The 20,831-nt window shown below is 40.9% G+C and overlaps 1 protein-coding gene across 1 annotated transcript in view; it reads right to left on the bottom strand.

Moving 5' to 3' along the window:
• LOC146855233 (cadherin-related family member 3-like) overlaps positions 1-20,831 on the bottom strand; it is a 628,588-nt gene that overhangs the window by 284,931 nt on the left and 322,826 nt on the right. Inside the window, exons 13-14 of the mRNA XM_085651100.1 lie at positions 17,919-18,099; positions 5,724-5,880 (exon numbers count right to left, since the gene is read on the bottom strand). Coding sequence (XP_085507226.1) covers positions 5,724-5,880; positions 17,919-18,099 — 338 coding nt within the window. The remainder of the gene's footprint in view (positions 1-5,723; positions 5,881-17,918; positions 18,100-20,831) is intronic.

The following is a 20,831-nucleotide window of genomic DNA, read 5'->3' on the forward strand; positions in this document are numbered from 1 at the left end:
AGAGCCCCTAAACATATTGCTCGTAACTGAAACTTTGCTCAATGTTAGCTCCGGCAGAGATATCCATCTTGCTCTTCCCCTGGCCTACCACCTACACAGGCTAGACCGACCAGGCAGAATTGGGGTTGGCATTGCTATCATCTTAAAAGACGAATTCAAATGCACCATATCTCAACTCTCTCTTCCTGAGTGTGAAAGCGCCCAGTTCCGCATAGCCTTATCTCCCACACTAGAAGTAGATTTTTAGAGGCACTACCCGATTCTATATCCAGCCTCTCGATGGAAAAGGCCCAACTGACAATTCTTGGAGACCTCATTCTATACTTTGGTAAACACGATTCCCTCCACATCAGACAGCTGCATGGTGACATGGAAGCATGACAACTAACCCAATTCGTTACATCACCTACGCACGAGAAAGAGCATATATTGGACCTCATTTTCTCTAATGGCCCGCAGATCATAGTCTCTAAACCTATCCCAGTACCTTGGTCAGACCACTCTTTAATCATGTTCAGCTTACCAAAACCTCTTCATTCGTAAAAAACCTTAGTACAAACTATCACCACTAGGAGCTGGTCCGAACTGGACCCTAAAACGTGGCAGGCAGTCCTGAAGGCCAATTCCCCTATCCTTTCCGGAAATATAGATGAGAAATACCATCAGTGGGAAAACTGGATCGCCCACTCAGCCGACATCAGTGCTCCCAAAAGAACTCTTAACAGTAAATCTCACCCCAAAATGACCCCATGGTACAATGAACAGCTCTCCGCATTGAAAAAAGAATGCAAGAAATTGGAGAAACGCTGAAGGAAAAATTAAGACCCATCCCTCAAGTCTGATTACAAGATGCTAATCAGAGCTTATCACAATGAAATGAAGACAGCCCAATCTAAATATTATGAAGGCAAAATAGCTTGAGCAGCAAACTCCCCCAAAGAGCTATTTAAAATAGTTAAAACTTTGACTAACCCTCATGAAAATACCAACACCCCCCCACATCTGGTAAGAGATGCAACGACATAGCAGCCTTTTTCTCTCAAAAGGTGACAGAAATATACGATCAGTTCCCAAAAAACAAGAAACATGCTACAGCTATAATAAGTAAGATGCCCTCAAGTTCTTCATTAGTTCATTTGCCCAGTTTGGAGAAAGAAAATGTCCAACGCTCAATCACATCTACCCAATCCAGCTCTCCGATGGACCCAGCACCCCCACGTCTCCTAGCGGATGCCCTGGAGATCCTCTTACCACCGGTGACTGAACTACTCAATCTCTCCCTAGATTCGGCCATAGTCCCCAAATCGTGAAAGCATGCAACCATTATTCTTCGACAAAAGAAATCCAATCTCGACCCCACCATTTATAATAACCTCCATCCCATCTCCATCTTACTGTACCTGGGTAAACTTTTGGAGAAGCATGTTAATCATTCTCTGACCAATTTCTTGGAGACTAATGGCATCCTCCATCCCACCCAGATGGGCTTTCGAGCAGCACACAGCACTACTGACGGTCACTGAGGAGCTAAAGTCGATACTCAATGAGGGTGGGTCAGCCCCCATCCTCCTGCTGGACCTCAACACCGCCTTCAACACCGTAGATCATACCATCCTAAAATGGAGATTAGGGGAAGTTGGCATTCAGGGAAAATCCTTGGATTGGCTTGCCTCCTTCCTGGAGAACAGAACTTTCCAGGTGATGGAAGGGGACAGAGTCTCAGAACACCTCCCTATCACATGTGGTGTCCCGCAGGGTTCATCCCTTAGCCCAACCTTATTTAATATCTATGTACAACAGCTGGCCGAGGTGGTGCAGGAATTTGGAATATCAGTGGTGTCTTATGCTAACAACACCCAGCTAGTTGTGTCTTTTAACAACAGCTCTAACTCTAGCAATTATCAGCTGCCCACTTGTCTGGAGAATGTGGTCAACTGAATGTCCAACAGCTCTCTGAAGCTGAATGGTGGGAAAACAGAGCTCATGCTGCTGGGAAACCTGGACATCCACTCACCCCTAACACACTGGCCCAACTGTATTGGGGATCCACCTATTCCCAGACCAGCCATAAAAAACCTTGGAATTTGGCTGGAGGATACCCTCACACTGGATTGCCAATCCAAGAAGCTTTCAGGGACGTTTTGCCCTTCTTAAAATGCTAAGAAAAATCATGAATGTGGTTCCTGAGCACCTGAAGAAAACTGTGATTCAACCCCTCCTTATATCACAACTGGACTATGGTAACTCGCTGTATCTGGATTCACCAAAGTATGTTATGAAGAGACTCCAAGTGGTACAGAACGCAGCAGCTAGACTCCTGTTAAAAATCTGCAAAGGAACCACTTAAATAGCGGGCACTGGTTGCCTATCGAAGCCAGAGTTAAGTTGAAAACCCTCTACATAGCTCGCAGAGCCATTATTAACACTGGGCCTGAAAAGCTGAGGAATCTGATATCTAGGCACACCCCGACTAGACACCTCAGATCCTCCCAACAAAAGCTCCTTAAGACAGCCAGAATTAAAGGGCTAGATAGAGAGGCAGATCTTTCACCTATCTGGTACCCAAGTTGTGGAATGCCCTCTCACTTGAAATCCGAGCTGCATTTAACAAAACCATTTTCAGAAAAAAGCTGAAAACCTGGCTATTTCCCCGCTAATTATGCGTTGGCTCAGCATTGCACTTTTAGAATTCTCCTTTAGTGCTGAGAAGCCCTTGAGCAGCTCTACAAATCCCTTAAATTAAATAAAATAAAATAAATAAATAAATAAATAAAGACAAGTTGGCACCGCCCAAGAATTTTGTTTATTTTAAGGGACCCTCGCTGTCACAAGCACACATCAGAGGATACCTGCACATGCTCCTTCTTTTGTCCAACCAGTCAGACAGGCACTGAATCCAGTGGTGGGAAAGCTGCTGTATGTGCTGAAGGAGGGGATTGCTCATTACCCAGGCCTCACCACTGGGTGGGCACACAGCCTCTGCAAAAGGGAAAAAGAGTTCTCTGCCTTGAATTTAGTGAGTAAGGGGCACTGTGGAATTGTTTAGAGTAGGACAAAGGACTGAGCCTGCTATTTGAGTCCTGTGAAGAGACCTGAAGAGCTAGACCTGTTCCCACTTGCACTCAGGGTGAACAAGTGGACCCTAATGATCAGCTGGATGACCTTCTGTGTAATCGACAGAGCCACAACAAGAGGCCTTTTTTCTGAAGAGCTGAACTGACCTTGCCTTGACCCTGCTAGTGACTTCTGAAGGAGTGAGTCATAACCCCCAAGTGCTGTGCCTGAGATCCTTGGACGCCTGGCAGCATCGAAAAGGACTTATCCTAACATTCCTAAAAACCCGTGACTTTTTCACCTTCAAGACGTCTGGTGGAGCAGGGCAAGCCTGCCAAGTTGATCAGGCCAAGGTACAATGCTTTTAGGCTGAAGGAACAGTTTCCCCTGCTTGTAGCTTGTAGCTTGTCTGCTGCAGGGGGATCTTTCCAGGAAGGTATCTAGCCTTGTTCAGCCCTATTCCATGCTCCAAAAAAGACAAAGGCCTGGCTTAGAGTAACATGACCGATATCCCTTCTGCCTATTACAAGTGCCATTGAATATATGTTGCGCTAGTAATACGGTGGACATGATATCTGCCATAACCAATGGCTTTCATGGGACATTATCTAATACCTATTTAATGTTGTGGAGCCCTCCTTGGATACACCCTGCTGCCTTGGGCTGCTGAAGGATTTTAACTTCCAGAAAAAAGACCAAGTCCCCAGATAACAGCTCTAATCAGGTTGATATATCTAACCTGTGCTCCCTTTGAATTGGTGCTTTACTAGTTTTGCAGTTATTTTTACCTAAAGCTTTAGAAATCCATATCTCTGGTTCTCCTTATTGGTGTCAGTATGTCCATTGTTCTCTATTTTTATAAATCAGAGTGGGATTTTATTAATTGAGTTTGGACTTTTGTACTGTTTTGGTACTTCTACATGCTTTACTCATTTTCTTGGGTTATGACTATTTGCTATGTGCCATAGCTAACATGGGTTGAATTAAGTAACTGAAACTCTATCTGGACCTAACAGCATAATGACCATAATACTTGGGATAAACAACCATATTTATTTCTCAAATGGCCCACTCACCCTTCTAAGATATATTGTTTGATATGTTCAAGTGACAAAACTTTTAAAATGAAAGGATTATTCACTTACCTTTTGTTCGTTTTTGTTGTCGTATAACTTTGTTTATGCTCATATTTCAATCAAAATATTGAAAAATTTGTTACGATGTAAGTTTTTTTATTTGGAATTCAGCTATGCTTTCAATTAAAAAAGTAAACAGCCTTTTGAAAAACAAAATTTCATTAATATAAATATAAGGGCTCTCATCTTAATTGATCTCAGTGCCGCTTTCAAGACGGTGTCTCACACGGTCCTACTGAAAGCCTTGCATTCCTTCGGCTTTGGAGGCTCAGCCTTAGAATGGTTTCGCTCTTTCCTGGCTGATTGAACTTTTCAGGTTTTCTCCACCTTGGCGAGTTCTAATATCCATCGATTTCCTTACGGAGTTCCCCAGGGCCCTGTGTTGAGTCCCCTGCTGTTTAATATCTATGTGTGCCCATTGGCATATATTGCAGAAGAAGCTGGGCTGTCCCTTTTTTTCCAATACGGATGAAATGCAGATAATCTTTTCCCTTACCTCATCTAGGGGATCTGAGTCATCTGCTCTCTAGATAGGTCTGAGGAAAATTATATCTTGGATGCAGAACAACTTGCTCAGATTAAATGGAGATAAAACTGAGGTTATGATTTTAGGAAAAGAACAAGAATCCTGGGGACCCCAACATTAGCCCACTGAAATGGGCTTTTTACCCCAGCCAGTACATCAAGTTCGTAACCTGGGTATTATCATTGACGACCATCTGTCAATGAAGCAACAAACACTAAGGTGGCTATGACATGCTTTACCTTTCTGAGATGGCTGAGAATAATTCTGTGGATGTTACCTCTCTCGTTTCAACGTACTGTGGTTCAAGCCTTGATTACGTCTAGTTTTGACTATGGCAACGTTCTATACCTAGGCTCAAATGAAACTTTAATACGTAGCCTACAGATGGTGCAAAATGCAGCTTCTAGGCTGCTGTGTCAGGCACCCAGGATGGTGTCACCCACCGACTCTCTTTGAAAATTACACTGGCTAAAAGTGGAGAAACGTATTAAATTTAAGGCCTTGAGCTTTATGTTTAAAATTAAATCAGGAACAGACCCACAATATTTGCAATCCTTAATTCAGTTGTATACACCTTCTCTTTTGCGTTCTGCTGGACAGTCTAAATTTGTTATCCTTAGAATTAAACTGACCCGGGTGGGCGGTAGGTCCTTTTCTTTTTTGGGCCCCTCCCTGGAACTCTCTCCCTATCTTTATACGGGAGGAAACTGTCCTTAGTAGTTTCCGTAGACAAGTGAAGACCTGGTTGTTTAATCAGTAATTTATTCCCACTTCCTCTTTTTCACCCTCACCTGCCAGCGCCATGAAACCCCTTGGGGTAGCTGTGCACCTTATAAATTTAAAATACAATTTTTCTCTTATACCATGATCTTTTAAAACAACTGCTTTCTAGGCTACTTATAATACATGGAATAACATAATTTACAAAATAATAGTTAAAGTATATTTCTCAATGACATATTTATCTCAAACTACTAATCAGGGAATCTACAAACATGCATACTTACAATTATCTCATTGTGGACCAGTTTAAACTTGTTGAGGGAATATGCATCAAGATCCATTGAATATTCGAGAACATTATTCGGTGGTGAAACATCATTATCTGTACATGTTAGTTGTAGCAGAGAGGTACGAATCGGTGTTGTTTCTGGAAGTTGAATACTGCATGATGACCACCAGGGAAGAATAGACAGTTCGCATTAACACACTGCTGGACCAAATTCCAGACATCTTCAATTTGCATTCTTCAAAGCTAGCACTAGTCATGTAATAGGTATTTCATCAGATTAAAACATGGAAATGCAAATGTCATAAATAATCCAAAAAATACAGATCTGCAGATCTAGTTGAATATTTACCATAATATGACAGAAGCCCTCAAACAATAGCTGAGACAGCTTTACACAGTTTACAAACCCCAATACAAATGCTCAATCACATCTACTTTATTACATGTTGACATCCCATAACCCCCTCTATAATTGTTAAAAAGTGCATTTTCCTATGTAAAGAGCAGACTAAACACAAGATAATTTCAAAGTTCTTGCATATTAAGAGATCAGAGTACAATTCACCATATAACAGGTTCAATCAATAATTTTATTCGATTAATTTCAGATAGTCCTAAACGCAAACATTAAAACCATCTATTATAATCACAATGTACAGTTAAAAACACATGAAAGGTATTTATAATTAGTTGTGCAGCTGCTAAATAAAGGTACTATTCAAACAGCAACTGGGAAATCTTTATACAACCAAAGCTGACACTGGACTCCTCTTTAAAACCAAGGAAAACCACCAGGCCATTTGAGGCAATCTACTCCAACAGTAGGCTAAGACCGACTCTGCAATCCTTCAAACAACTATCAGAAACTTAATATATAGATCTTATCAAAACAAGCAGGCCAGCCAGCTGCCCTTCTGACCCATGTCCACCAAAAAATATTCAAGAACATTCTTTTAACTACTTCTGCTGCCACACCAGTCAGAACAATCATCAATAATTCTTTACCAACCAGGATAGGAGTCTTTTCAGGAGACTTAATAAAAGGTATACATATGCCCATTACTAAAGAAAACAAACCTGGACCCACACGACCCAAACAACTACAGACCAAGTATAAAAAGACCTATCCTGGGCAAACTGATCGAAACAGCAGCATTCAACAAGATGTCGCAATTCATTGAATATAACTTCATACTTTCTGACTTCTAAATAGGAATACATCCAGGAAGAGGTGCAGAATCTGCCCTCTTCGTCATCTGGGATGACCGTAAAAACACAGTACACCAGAGCAGGGTCACTGCATTACTTCTTTTGAACCTTTTGGCTGTCTTCAACACAGTTTGTCATACATTTTAATCCAAAGACACTGTGAAGCTAATTTAGAGGGGACTACTCTTGAATGGATCACATCCTACCTTCAAAACAGAACAAATATCATCCATACTTCCCCTTTCTTATCCAACCCGTACTACATAAAAGCAGGGGTCCTGCAAAGCTCTAACATCTCACCCATGTGTTTCAACATCTACATAAAGTAATTTCCAGCAATGATCAATTAATTTCAGCTCACATGCTATAACTAACTATGCAAATGATACACAAATACTTCTCACACTGAAAAGCACCAAAAACATTGGAAACTCAAAAACCATTAGATGCCTCTGAGCCGTTGATCAGTGGACGACATGAAGCCATCAAAAATTGAAGCCGGCCAAAACTGAAATACTCACATTTGGCAATTGTAAAAAATATAACCCATTTTGAGTCTGGCCTGACAATCTTAGGCCAACTTCTAAAGTATCCAAGGAAGTGAGAAACCTTAGGATTGCCATGGACTTCAACCTATCAATAAATGCCTAAGTGCATAAGTTAGCAAGATCAAGCTTCCATACTGTAAAAACTCTATGATGCATCTTCCCCCACCTAGGATTTCCAAACAAGGTCTCCAAGCGATTATCTCTCTTGTACTGTCTAAACTTGATTCGACCAATTCCCTTTAACATGGAGCATCTTAATCAACTATGAAAAGACTACAACACATTCAGAACTCTGCTGCCAGACAACTCCTACATGTAAAGTTGCAAACCCACATCTCCCCTGCCTTGAGGGTCCTACATTGGTTATCGTTTTCCAGAAGGTCCACCTTCATAGTGCTTTGTATCACGTACAAAGCAACTCATGGAACATGAGCTCTTTTCATTAGGAATAAAATCACCAAATACATACAACAAAAGAAATTCCAGAAGGGCACCCGCGTCAAAACCCAAGAATAATAGAAAAAAAGAAAATGGGTGGTGCATCTTTCTCTGTTCAAGTAGCCAAAACTATGGAATTCATTACCCCCAAACATCCACAGATAACTATCATATGCTTGTGTGTGTAAACATTTATAATTGAATATATGTATGTATTTAGATATGTGCATTTCTTTGTGCAAGTATAATATACTACTTATGGTTTAAAAATACATATACATTCTTATTGGTCTGCTTGGTAAATCTATCTATCTATATATATATATATATTATTATTTTTCATTGAAAAAAACAGAGGATTCCGGGATGCTAGAGTTACTTAAACATTTCACTCGTATAAAACCAGAGAAATTCGGCCGTTATAGTTAGTAGAGCTAACTATAACTCGGCCCCCGCAATGCACTGCTGATGACGTCACATATTACATCACTCATGACATGGTCAGTGACATCACAGATTACATCTCAAATTACATCACTGATGACATCATCCAGTGACTGAGTGTTTCAAAAAATATATATATATGTGCCACGGTGTATTGAAGAATGAGTGGGTGTATGAGTGTCTGAATGGATGATTTAGTGGGTGCGTGACTGACTGTATAAATGAGTGATTAAATGTGTCCTAGTGAATGCATGGGTGAATGACTAATCTGTACGAATGTCTGTATCAGCCTGTCAGTTGGTGTGTAAGTGGCTGCAGGGGTTGATGAGTAGCTACATCAGTGTCTATATGGGTTAATTATTGGTTGTCTGAGTACCTGTATGGGTGCCTGAGTGTCTGTGTAGGTGGGTGGGGGATTGTGTGACTCCCTGCACGGCTGTGTCAGTGGGTGATTCTCTGGGTGTGTGGGTTTATGAGTGTGTGTGTTAGAGACTGTATGGGTGAATGAGTGTACATATAGCTGTGTTGGTGAGTGAATGGATATCTCAGTGGTATATGTGCAAAGTAACTGCATATGTGAAAGGCAGTATATGTGAGTGTTGGAGTATATAAGTGAGTATATGTGACAGTGAGCGCATGGATAAGTGTTTGCTTATGTCAGTAATTGTTGAAGAGAGTACGTATATGGTACTATCTGTATGAATAAGTCAGGTGGTGTGTGTGAATAACTGTATAGGTGAGTAAATGACAGTGTAATTACTTCTTTAGGTGACTGACTAGGTGTTTGAGTAACTCTTTGGGTGAGTGGCAGTGTGTTTGAGTGTTTATATGGGTGTATGAGTGGCTATATCAGTGGCTGTAATGATGAATGACTATGTGTATGAGTGACTATATGGGTTAGTGAGTGGATGTGTGTATGGACGTATGAATCACTGCTGTTGGTCTGTCTATGGTGTCGAAATCTGTGTTTTTGAGTGGGTGTATCAAAAGTTATATTAGGGTGTGAGGAGGTGCATCAGATTATCACATGGATGATGTCATCAGTGATGTCATTTGAGATGTCATCAGTGATGTCACTGACCATGTCATGAGTGATGTAATATGTGACATCATCAGCAGTGCATTGCCGGGGCCGCAAGTTATAGTTCGCTCTATTAACTATAATGGCTGAATTTCTCTGATTTTGTAGGAGTAAAATCATGTCCAACTAACTTTATCGGCCCTGAAACCTGTGGTTTTTCAGTGAATTGCTAAGATTTTTTAAATGCTAATCCCTAACTATAACGTCCAAGAAACCTGTGTTTTTTTCAGTGAATTTCTAATGTTTTTTTAAATGCTAATTTCTAACTATAAGGTAGTAGTTGCGTTTGCAGAGCGCGCCCCCACCATGCACTGCTTATGACATCACATATGACCACTCATGACATAGCGTATGACATGACTTATGGCATCAGCCAATGACTGTGCTACTTTCATTTCTAGTCTAAATAGTGGTAGGTAAGTACCATATTACATGTCTATGTAATCTTGCACAGCCTGAGTCCAGCTAATGGTTGTAAGTGTTTCGAAAGTAAATGGGTTCCTAAAGCACCATAGGGGTGTGGAGGTACTGAACATGCTACACAAATGTTTGTAATCAAGAGTCACTCTTTGTGCAAATGAGAGTTTACTTGTGTTCAGTATGTTCCATATTAAATTGTGTGTGATTGTGTGTGTGTGTGCATGTGTGTGTGTGTATGTATATATATATATATATATATATATATATATATATATATATATATATAAATATATATATATATATATATATTTATATACACTTTAAAAAATGTTACAGGGACTTTATAGTTACTCAGATTCCACTCATACAAAAAAATAGAAATTCAGAAGTTATAGTTACTTGACCTAACTATGAATTACGCCCCCGCCAATGCACAACATATAACCACACAGATTATATCACTTATGACATGGCCAGTGAAATCACTGATGACATCTCAAATTACATCACTGATAAAATCATTCAGTGATTGTTTTCTAAATGTTTCTGAGTGTTAAACATATGTACTAGGTATCACAAAAGTCAAATTAGTTTACTTTGTGTACTACTAATGAGTGTGAGTGGGTGTGTGTGTGTAGCTGTATGTGTCAATAAGTGGGTATGTGAGTAGTTATATGGGCGAGTAAGTGGCTGTGTGAGTGTCTGTATGGGTGAGTGAGTGGGTGTGTAAAAGGTTGATGGATAATTGAGTGGGTATGTTAGAGACTGTTATAGATGAGTGAGCAGTTGTTTGAGGTTTTGTAAAGGTGAGCATGTGGCTGTGTCAGTGGATATATGAGTAGCTGTGTGAGTGGTTGTGTGGGTGAGTGAGTGGGTGTGTAAGTGACTGTTGATGATGAGAGAGTACATGAGTGGCTGTATAGGTGAGTGAGCAGGTGCATGAGTGTCTATGGGTGAGTGTAAGGGTACATAAGTGGCTTTATGGGTGAATTAATGTGTGAGTGAGTGGGTGTGTGAGTGAGTGAGTGTCTGTGCGGGTGCTTGTATGGGTGAGTAAGTGAGTGAGGATCTATGGGAGACTATGTGGTTGTCTCAGTGACTTTTTAGATGACTGAGTACATGGTTAAGTATCTTTAGGAGTCAATGAGTGGGTGTGTGAATATCTGTATGGGTGAATGACTGGTGTGTGAGTGGGCGAATTTGCCGTGAGCAAGGCATAAAGCCGAAACGCGTCGGAGTGCCATTGTCATTAAATTGGCTATTTTGAAGCATACAGGAGCGTCTGAGTAATTTCTTCATATGGAAGAGAGGGGTGTTGGATATATATATATATATATATGTATATATACTTAAAGAGGGCCAGTAGGCACTCTGTAGTTACAGTTAAGATTCCCAGAGATAGAAATTCCTTGGATTCCCCAGGATGATACGCTTGAAGTTCTCAAGAGCACCCTTGATGCAACAAACTGGACCTATCGGACACCCGAGAACTTCATTCTGGAATGTGCCAGATTGGCTTTGAAGAAGAACTTTTTTGAATTCGAAGGTACCCTCTAACTCCAAACGGGGGGTACTTTGATGGGAAGCACATTCGCGCCAAGCGTGGCTGGACTTTATGTTTTTGACTTTGAGAAGAAATTCATACTCAACGAACAGAATCCGTTCTCCACCTACATCAGCTTCTGGAAACAATATATTGATGACATCCTTGCCATCTGGCAAGAACCAGAAGACATCCTTTCCGAATTCTGCCAGTGGATCAGCGCTTGCGATCAAAATCTGAGGTTCACCCACACTAAAGATCAGAAAACCATGGTCTTTTTGGATGTTGTGATCACCAAGGAAAACGATCATCTTGAAACTAGAACCCGTTACAAACCCACAGCGAAGAACAACCTACTGAGGTTTGAAAGCTTTCATCCCAGGCCATTGAGAGAGAACCTTCCCTATGGCCAATACTTAAGACTACGCCGTAATTGCAGTAAGACCACGGATTACCAGAAAAAAGCTCTTGATCTCACAAGAAAACTATCAGAAAGGGGCTATCCTGAAAGAATTCTCACCAAGTGCCAGAAACGAGCACGAAACCAACCCAGAGCAGCACTACTAGAAAACAGGGTCACAACAGAGGCTACGTTACCGCTGACCTGCGTAACAACATACAGTACGGCATCCAATCTGGTCACTAAATCGGTTAATAAGCATTGGACTATTCTAAACACTGGTAACCTTAAATGGGAAAAACCATTGTTCTCATTCAAAAAATCCAGAAGCCTAAAGGACTCTTTAGTTAACACGCGCCCTAAGGAGACAGTTCAAGACCAACAAACCACTGTCCTCAATGCATGGGGTCTACCGGACATCACTGGACACTACAAATGTGGCAACTGCAGTGTCTGTCATTTTACAGATAACGCGAAAACATTGGAACTTGAACCAGGCAAAGTGTGGACCTTGAGAACACATACCAACTGTAATAGTACCAATGTAGTTTACAGGATTATCTGCCCTTGCAAACTTCAATATGTGGGTATGACAAGTAGAAAAATCAAACAGAGAATCTGTGAACATCGCAGTACTATTAGGTGCAAGAAATCAATGACGAAACTCACGGAATACTTTCTCGTGATGGGCCATACAACCAACGATATGAGGTGGACCATCATTGAGCAAATAAAGACAGGAGAATGGATGCAAGAACGTTTATTCGAAAAAGAACAACGCTGAGTTTATAGACTATCCACTCACAAAAGTGGATTGAATGATAACATTCCATGGAACTCTGTCCTTTTCGAAATAGACTATCCTCTATTTGGCGAACTACTAACATCTGCTGCTGAGTATAAATCCTTGAACTGACCATCACCGTAATTGATAAACCTATCCGGATGTTTTCCTTTCATTATCAGCCCTTGCGTGCTTTGTTTGGTTCCTGGGATATTATGCCCTTTATAACGTGTATTCTTTCTGAGCTTGAGATCATTTGATCTCCCTTCTTTTCCCTTTCTTTCTTTATGTGTGATTTAATTCTCCACCTTAATTTCAGCGGTATCGATCTACAATTGTCCTTTGATACCCAGTGCGCCCCATTAAATACATTGATTTACTCTGGGACACACCCCCCATCACGCCCCTTTTCAGGTGAGCGTTTATTATCAGCAACTTTATCCCCCCATTTGCAGCAGTATCTTGCTAGCAGCGTCCTTAGATACCCAGCGCGCTCCTCCCTTCCGGGCGCCTTCCCTTTAGATACTGTGATTGACTGTGGGCCACACCTCTTACCACGCCCCTTCTCTGGCGAGCGTTCCTAATTGGTTGTTCCTTCCAGAGCTCGATGCCACTCACTGGGCCCCTTCCTCCCCATGTCATCAACCCGGATATACTTAATATCCATCTCGGCACCGACTTGATCTCGTTCACTTACGGGACGCCGATGCGGGTCATGGTATAGGCATAACAGCCGAGCCTGTTTCACACAAAGTAAGTTCGGAGACTCAATGCGGGTGGGCACCGCGAAGTCTGTCCCCTGGTCCAACGCCTTTCAATATAACTGCCTACTCTGTATTTTTACCCAAAGATCGTGGTAGGAACATGCTACGTGACCTCGGCACCCTTGAGGCACGCTATTACCGCGCTGCTAGTAAGGCTTGCCCTTACGGCTTTACTTTCATTTCCCTCTATTTCCCGCTTGTGTATCGCACTATTGTTTTTGAGTATGCTCTTTTATGCTGATTATATTTGACTCACTAAGTTGTGACACCCACGTCTGAACGGATCAGTAACAGTCAGTGTGTTTTTGCTGTGGGACGAATGGCACTCGTGCTAGACACTTGACCACTCGTCACCTAAATTGTGCACCCCAGTATTTTCTGTGTGAGTGCGCATAATCACACATCTGTTGTAGTGGGTTAGATCTAGTGATCACGGGTGAATTCAAACCCGGTGGATTATACGAGTTTGTAGCTCACAATGGAGCACGGTTGTACTAATACACTTTAGTTGGCATTATCAGTATGACTGAACTATTAGTCACTAGCAACCACTTTTTAAAAATATTTGATGACAACTGAGAGGAGCCTGAAACGACTGTTGCTTACAGAACGGATTATGTTTTGTGTATATTGTTTCCTACTTTTTCTTTACAGGTAACTTTCCTTAAGAAATTCAAGTAAGGATTTCCCCACTGTGAGTACATGAGGGGATTTTATTCTAACCAAGGGTAGGGTACACCTTAGCGTGTATAGACCGCCCTGGTTACTAACATCGGTCTTGACGAAAACCTGGATATTTTTCCCACAAGGTTGAAACATGTAGACCTATTTCACTTTCTTACTTCACTTCACTTTTGTTGATACCTCAGGTCAATTTAACCTCACATGGTATCTCCTGATCTTTTTAATATTGTTCAGTTTCTCTAAAATAAAAGAGTTTTTTATAGAGAGTTAAATCTGTCCAATTTTTAATCACTTCCTTCATCTGCACCCCAAAAAAAGAAAAATACCAGCTCCACTGTAATCAGGTGTCGCAGCACACCCGGATGGCATTCGGCTATCCGGGTGATACCCCGATGAGGAAGCATGTCACCAACTAGGTTGGTGAGTGAGGGGTCTTCTACAAAAAGGACGATTTTGTCCTTTTAGCGCACCTCTCCCCAGCTCGGAGGCATTGAGTTACCTTCGAGGATGATGCACAGCTTCACGGAGATCTGTCAAGGGGGTGCAAAGAAAAAAAGGGGGTTGCAAAACATGTTTTGGCACCAATGCATTTTCCGTAGACTTTGTACTCACATGAAGTGCAAAAACGGCTGAACAGTTTTGAATGAAATTTGGCAGGAATATGGATTGTGTGTATATGATCCTCTTGGGTAGAACATGTTAGTATTTTTAAAGTTATACTGTAAATAATAAAGTGGGAATAGGTAGGGGAAATTCTATTGAAATATTTTTTTTAATATACAGAGTACAGCGGTACTTCCTCGAAAGTACTGCAGTACTAAAAAAAGTATTTAAAAAGTTACAAAATGAAACATATTTCTTTCTTTGAAAAAAAAGTCTACGGAGTTATACCCAAAAATGACTGTGCTACTTACATTTTGTTTTAAAAATCATCCAGTTCTACATAACCAGTGGCAAAATATATTTAAAATGTTAATACATTTCTCTATCTATTACCACTTTATTAAACCAGTAATAGGTTGGGAAAAACTATAAAATCTAATACCTACCTATATCGAAGGCACTAACCCACAATACAGCGAAACTATGTTAAAAATGACATGGCTGCCCTTTACATTTTGTGAAGATAGCCATTAGCCAATCGCATAGTGCCTTCTTATTGGCATCTGCCGTGATATACCTCAAAGTTACCGCAGTATACCTCAGCAGAATATAAAACTAAGTATATTCATACTTATAACTTTAACACTCTAATTAAGCCTACTACCAAAAATTACAATTTACACATAATGTATATTCTTGCCAGAATTATATTACTCGACTCTACTGAACAACACTCTATGCTATTCCAGTTAGTGCCACTCCACTGTACGCCACTTCAGTTGAACCCCCTACACTATACCTTGGTCCAGCCTACAGCAGTCTACTCTACAGTGTTCCACTCTACTTCACTCCACTTTACGCCACACTACTGTATGCTATTCCACCCTTCACCACTCCACTGTATGCCATTACACTCTACCCACTTGAGTCTAGCCTATTCCAATGAATGCCACCACACAAACTTCTCTCCGCTCTATGACAATCCAATGTACTTCAGTCATAAGTATGCTATTCAACGGTATGCCACTTCACTCTACCTCACTGCACTGTACACCACTGTACTCTACACCACTCCACTGTACTCTATTCCACTGTACGCCACTCCACTGTGTGGCACTTTACACTATTCCAGTACATGCAGGTTTACTATACGCCTCTCCACTCTCCACTATTCCACTGTATGCCACTCCACTCTACGCCACTCCACTGTATGTTGCTCCACTAAATAGAATTTCACTCTACACTATTCCACTCTACACCACCCTAGTCTACAGCACCCCTCTATATGCTACTCCACTCTACAGCACTCCAATCTATGCTACTACACTCTACAACTACTCCACTGTACGTAACTCCACTCTGTGCCACTCCACTATATGCTAATCACTGTACACCTCTTCACTCTACAACACTCCATTCTATGTTATTCCACTATATGCCAGTAATAATACACTCTGTCTCTCCACTATATGCTGCTCCACTGTTCACTACTCCATGCTACTTTACTATACGCTGTTAGATTCTACCCCATTCCACTCTATGCCACTCCACTTTTCCCCACTCCATTGTACGCTATTCCACAGTATGCCACTCCACTTTAAGCCACTCCATTGTACAACACTCTACCGTATGCTATTCTAGTCAATACTTCTCCAGTGTACGCCACTCCACTGTAACCCACTCCACTCTATTTCACTCCACTATTCCACTGTATGCAACTACACTCTGTCTCTCAACACTATGCCACTCCACTTTACCCCACTCCACTGTACGCACTCTACCATGAACTGTGTTCTCTGAAATAATGTGATTTGCAATGTCATGAGTGTTGTTATCAATGCTATGATTTCACATGGTGTAAATGATGTAATATGCAATGGTATTAACCATTGCTTTGGGAAGGAGAGGGTTATAGTTGATGCAGTTTTGCGAGTTAGGTGACAGCACTGTGCACAGAGGTGCATGACTTACAGTAATTTGAAGGTGTTGTGTAAATTATAAGGTATAAGTATAAGTTAGGAATTTCTAAAATGTGTGTAGTTTAAGTTTTGTTTGTATATAAAGAATTAAAAAAGTTACAGTGATTCAAAGGTGGTGCTTAAATTATAAATTTAAGGAACAACTATAACTTTAGCATTTCTAATGTTTTGTAGTTGAACTTTGGTTCATATAGAAAGAATACTGTTTTCTTAACTAAAACAAAGGTTTGACTTTTATATAATGAAAAAACTATATTAATTACCTTTTCCGCATTTTGTCCTCTATTTGCATGACTCAATATTCTAGATGCGATATTCGAGGTACCCCCCCATTATCTTTTTAAAAAAAGCTATTTACATCACTTTAATTTCAGGTTTTTAGGTGCCCAATTCGATGGTGATATACTTTGCTGTCTCCTTTTTATGGCCTGGCTTGACAGCACAGCTGCTGCCAGATAATTATGTGAGCTAGAAAGGGGCCCTGTCTCCATCTACACATTGGTCGCCAGGAGTACGTGCTTTTATTGGACATAGCTGTGATAATTTTGTTCATTTATCCACCTCCCTGAGCTTGTATTTAGTGGCACATACATGGCATTGTAATCCAATCAAAGTGTCTTAGGTAACTAAATAATATGTGGTGTTTTTGTCTTAGATAACTAAATAATATGTGGTGTTTTTCTCTGGTAGCAGCACAGATGGGAGAATGGCAATCATTAACGTAGATGGATTTTTATTTCTGGCGTAGCAGTGCAACTGTCACTTGACCTTTTAACCTACACTAATAATATTCAAATCTTGTTTGTTTCCATACAAATACATATCCATTCCCATGCTATTTACTGGCAATGCTTCACATTTCCATACAACATTCTTTCAAAGCCAGGCCTTATGGCATTGCCAATGCTTGTTAAAGTAGTTGTTATAAAGGGTTTCTGTGACATTGCAGCTGTCTGCAATTAGAGTGCTTGTTTAGGTGATGATTTCTTCTTGTCACCGTCACAAAAAATAATGGAAAATGCATGGTACAACTGAAAGGCGTTTTTTTTCTTTTGAAACATCACTTGTAAAAAAAAAGCCACATGTAAGAAGTTTTTGAAATTTACCACGATTATTGCAAGAATATGTTTGCAACAAAAGTTTCAAAAAATGTTAAACATTGCACCAGCATGCTAAGACAAGACATATTGGCTTCACCAATTCTTATTTTAATATGTGCTCAGAACAATTTTTAATGCAATGTGCATTGAACATAATGTAATTGTACAGGGAACAGTCATATTGCATACTCACATAATAAGATGTTCCTCACACTTGGGAGAATTATCATTCACGTCTAGCAGAGATAATGATAGCTCTGCTGTTGCAGAGTGCACTCTGTCATTGTCATATGCTCTTACGTAAACCACTTGAACAGGAGGGTGTCTGTGATCTTCAGCGTCTATTCGAGAGGACAATGTAATGTCTCCTGTGTCTTAATTGCCAAGAGAAAAGATACAAATTGTTAATTGAAGCATAATTTGCCAATCCTAAATAATATCAAAACATGTTTGCCAACCATAATTTACGCCATAATAAATGGACAACTCTGAAATGATTTTACAAGCAGATATGGCTGTATCGGAGAAAATTCCCATGTTTATTGGTTGTCTTCATTTATCAATGGAATTATCTATAACAAGCATTCTACTGAAATATATAAGTGTATATAATAGGGATTCTTGTGGGTTGGCATAAAGATCTCAAAAGGTAATGTGTATGTAAATTAGACCTAACTCAAGATAAATGAGAACAATCTGGGTAAGAAGAATGAGGATCAAAAGTAGACCTTGTGGAAGATCCTTCCAACCCCTCCAGAGAGTGCGTAACATATTATTGGAATTTAAAAAACGGTATAGCGTGCATGAGTCCTTAGTGCACGTGGCAACGAAATGAGGTAACTTCAAAGACAAAGTAATGCTTTAATGTACCCTTTTTTGTAAAATGGCAAGCTTCATTACTGTCCCCCAAAAACATCAACGTCCGACGAAATAACAAGTGAATGTGAGGTTGATTACGTAGCATTAGTTACGTCTTGCTATAGCCAGAAAAGTAATGAAAACATAAAATAAATAACCAAACGCTATCCTTTTTGTTTACAAAATACACTATTATGCATTAGAAATAGGCCTGGGCTAAAATGCTCCAAACTGACCCGTGAGTGTCGGCATGCCTTCATGTAAAAATTCATTTAACCCATAAATATTTGAGTCAATTTGGGCTCTGGAATCTCACAACAAACTCGCACTTGGTTGTGTATCGAAGAGTAGGACATAGCGGTAGCAGTCTGGCTATTTTCATAGGTACTACAGGGCAAGGCAGATCCTTCCAGGTAGAATACCTTTTCATAAAACAAATGGTAATGTATCTGCCTTATGAGCTCCTATTGCCTGCTCAACGATCACAGTAATCTATTTCTATGTAAACAGACCAACATGCACAAATAGTTTAATAGCGGCAGGGAGTGCTTAATTTGAACCCCTGTTTTGTAGTGCTCTGTACTGATATTTAACTCTCAAAATCAGCACTTATGAAATGCCACCACATGTTGGCACTGTTTGTCTGTTTTTAAGATCAACACATCAATATGTGTTTAATAATTCAATATTGATTACAAACTGGTCAGGGTCTGCGCTCCATGCCATTTTTTTGATAGATTTGAGTGGCTTAGCATAGTCTGAATTGTCACTCTTGCAGTAGTGCAAACTGCAGTGGCCTTCTAAGAAGGGCCCTGGCACTTATATTTTTTTATAAAGCACTAGTGGTATGTGATCTGCTTAGTTTGCCAGCAGGCAGCAATCTGTTTACATGGACTGTTTTTTTCACATTAAGTGAAGTATCAAGGAGTCTAAAAATGGAAAGGATGTAAAGCTACAATCCTTCTAAACCATTCAAATTGCGTGCCACTTAAACATTTAGGAACATCCAGCAGGACCAGCTTTAGAGTTGATGGCACATTGTGTGAGAACCATTATTGGCATCCTACAATGTCCTACTTCTCAATTTTTCCTCACTACCACCCTCCAACGGTGCCCCTCATCTCTCTATAGCCCTTCTATCAAATAGATTATTTTTTATAGTGCTACTTTTCCCAATGTGAGGTGTTAGAGTCAGGTCCAGGTCCAGGTCAGAACTTTCTACCTTGAGGTCCCATCCTGGGCGCTTTTTGACATGGCTTGAGCCCAGGCCATATGTAACAGGCCTCCGCGCTTGCTAGGATTCTGACCTGGGTTCTGTTCAGAGCTTTCCACCAGGCAAGACAGAGAGAACGAATGGGGCCTGAGGGACCCAATCCTGGGTACTTTGTAGTATGGAAGACTAGGCCGATTGACCCAGGCCCATGGGGCCACATCCCAGGTCCTGCTGGAGCTCTGACTTGGGATCTGGTCAGGTTCAGGAAGTCCCTCCAGGGACCCTCTGAATCCCAAGATAGAATCTTTAAGACATAGTGGCCTAGCTAATGCAGTATAAACCCAAGGGACCTTGCCCCCATGTCTGCTGTAGTCCTGTTCCTGGTCTTAGGCAGAACTTTCTATCCTGTCAAAGCAGGAGATTCTTTAAGGAGCCTGAGGGATCCCGTTTTGGTACTTTATGACATGCCATCTGGCAGATGAATTCCAGGCCCAGGGGACTGTGCCTGGTCAGTCAGAGATTTACACCCTGTCGAAGCAGGGAGGCTTGCAAAACTTTGTCCTGGTTACTTTGTGACGTGGAGACCCAGCGAATGGAGCTCAGGAGGAGGGATGCATGCCCTGGGCCTGCTGGAGCTGTGACCCGGGTGCTGGTCAGAGATTTCCACACATAAAAGCATGGGACCCCTTCCAGGACCTGCAGGACCCAGCCCTCTGTACTTTATGACATGGTGATCCTACAAAAAGAGCCCAGGGTCATCGGGGCCAGGCCTTGTGGACCTCTGAGCTCAGTCTCAGTCAGAGTTTTCCACTCCACCAGAATCAGAAATTGGCAATCTGCACGCTTTTTCAGGATTACCACACCACCCATGAAGAACAAGGAGATGAACAGTTAACTCATACCTTGTCCCCACTAAAATAAAGGAACGCCACAGTACCTCCCAAATTGGGCTGGTGACATGTATACCACATGTTCAGTGTTTGCATTATTTTAGAGTAGAACATCTAAATTCAAAGTTTCCATGATGTATTTGCC

This window comes from Triturus cristatus, chromosome 4_1 (genome assembly GCF_964204655.1).
Source record: "Triturus cristatus chromosome 4_1, aTriCri1.1, whole genome shotgun sequence".
NCBI lineage: Eukaryota > Metazoa > Chordata > Amphibia > Caudata > Salamandridae > Triturus > Triturus cristatus.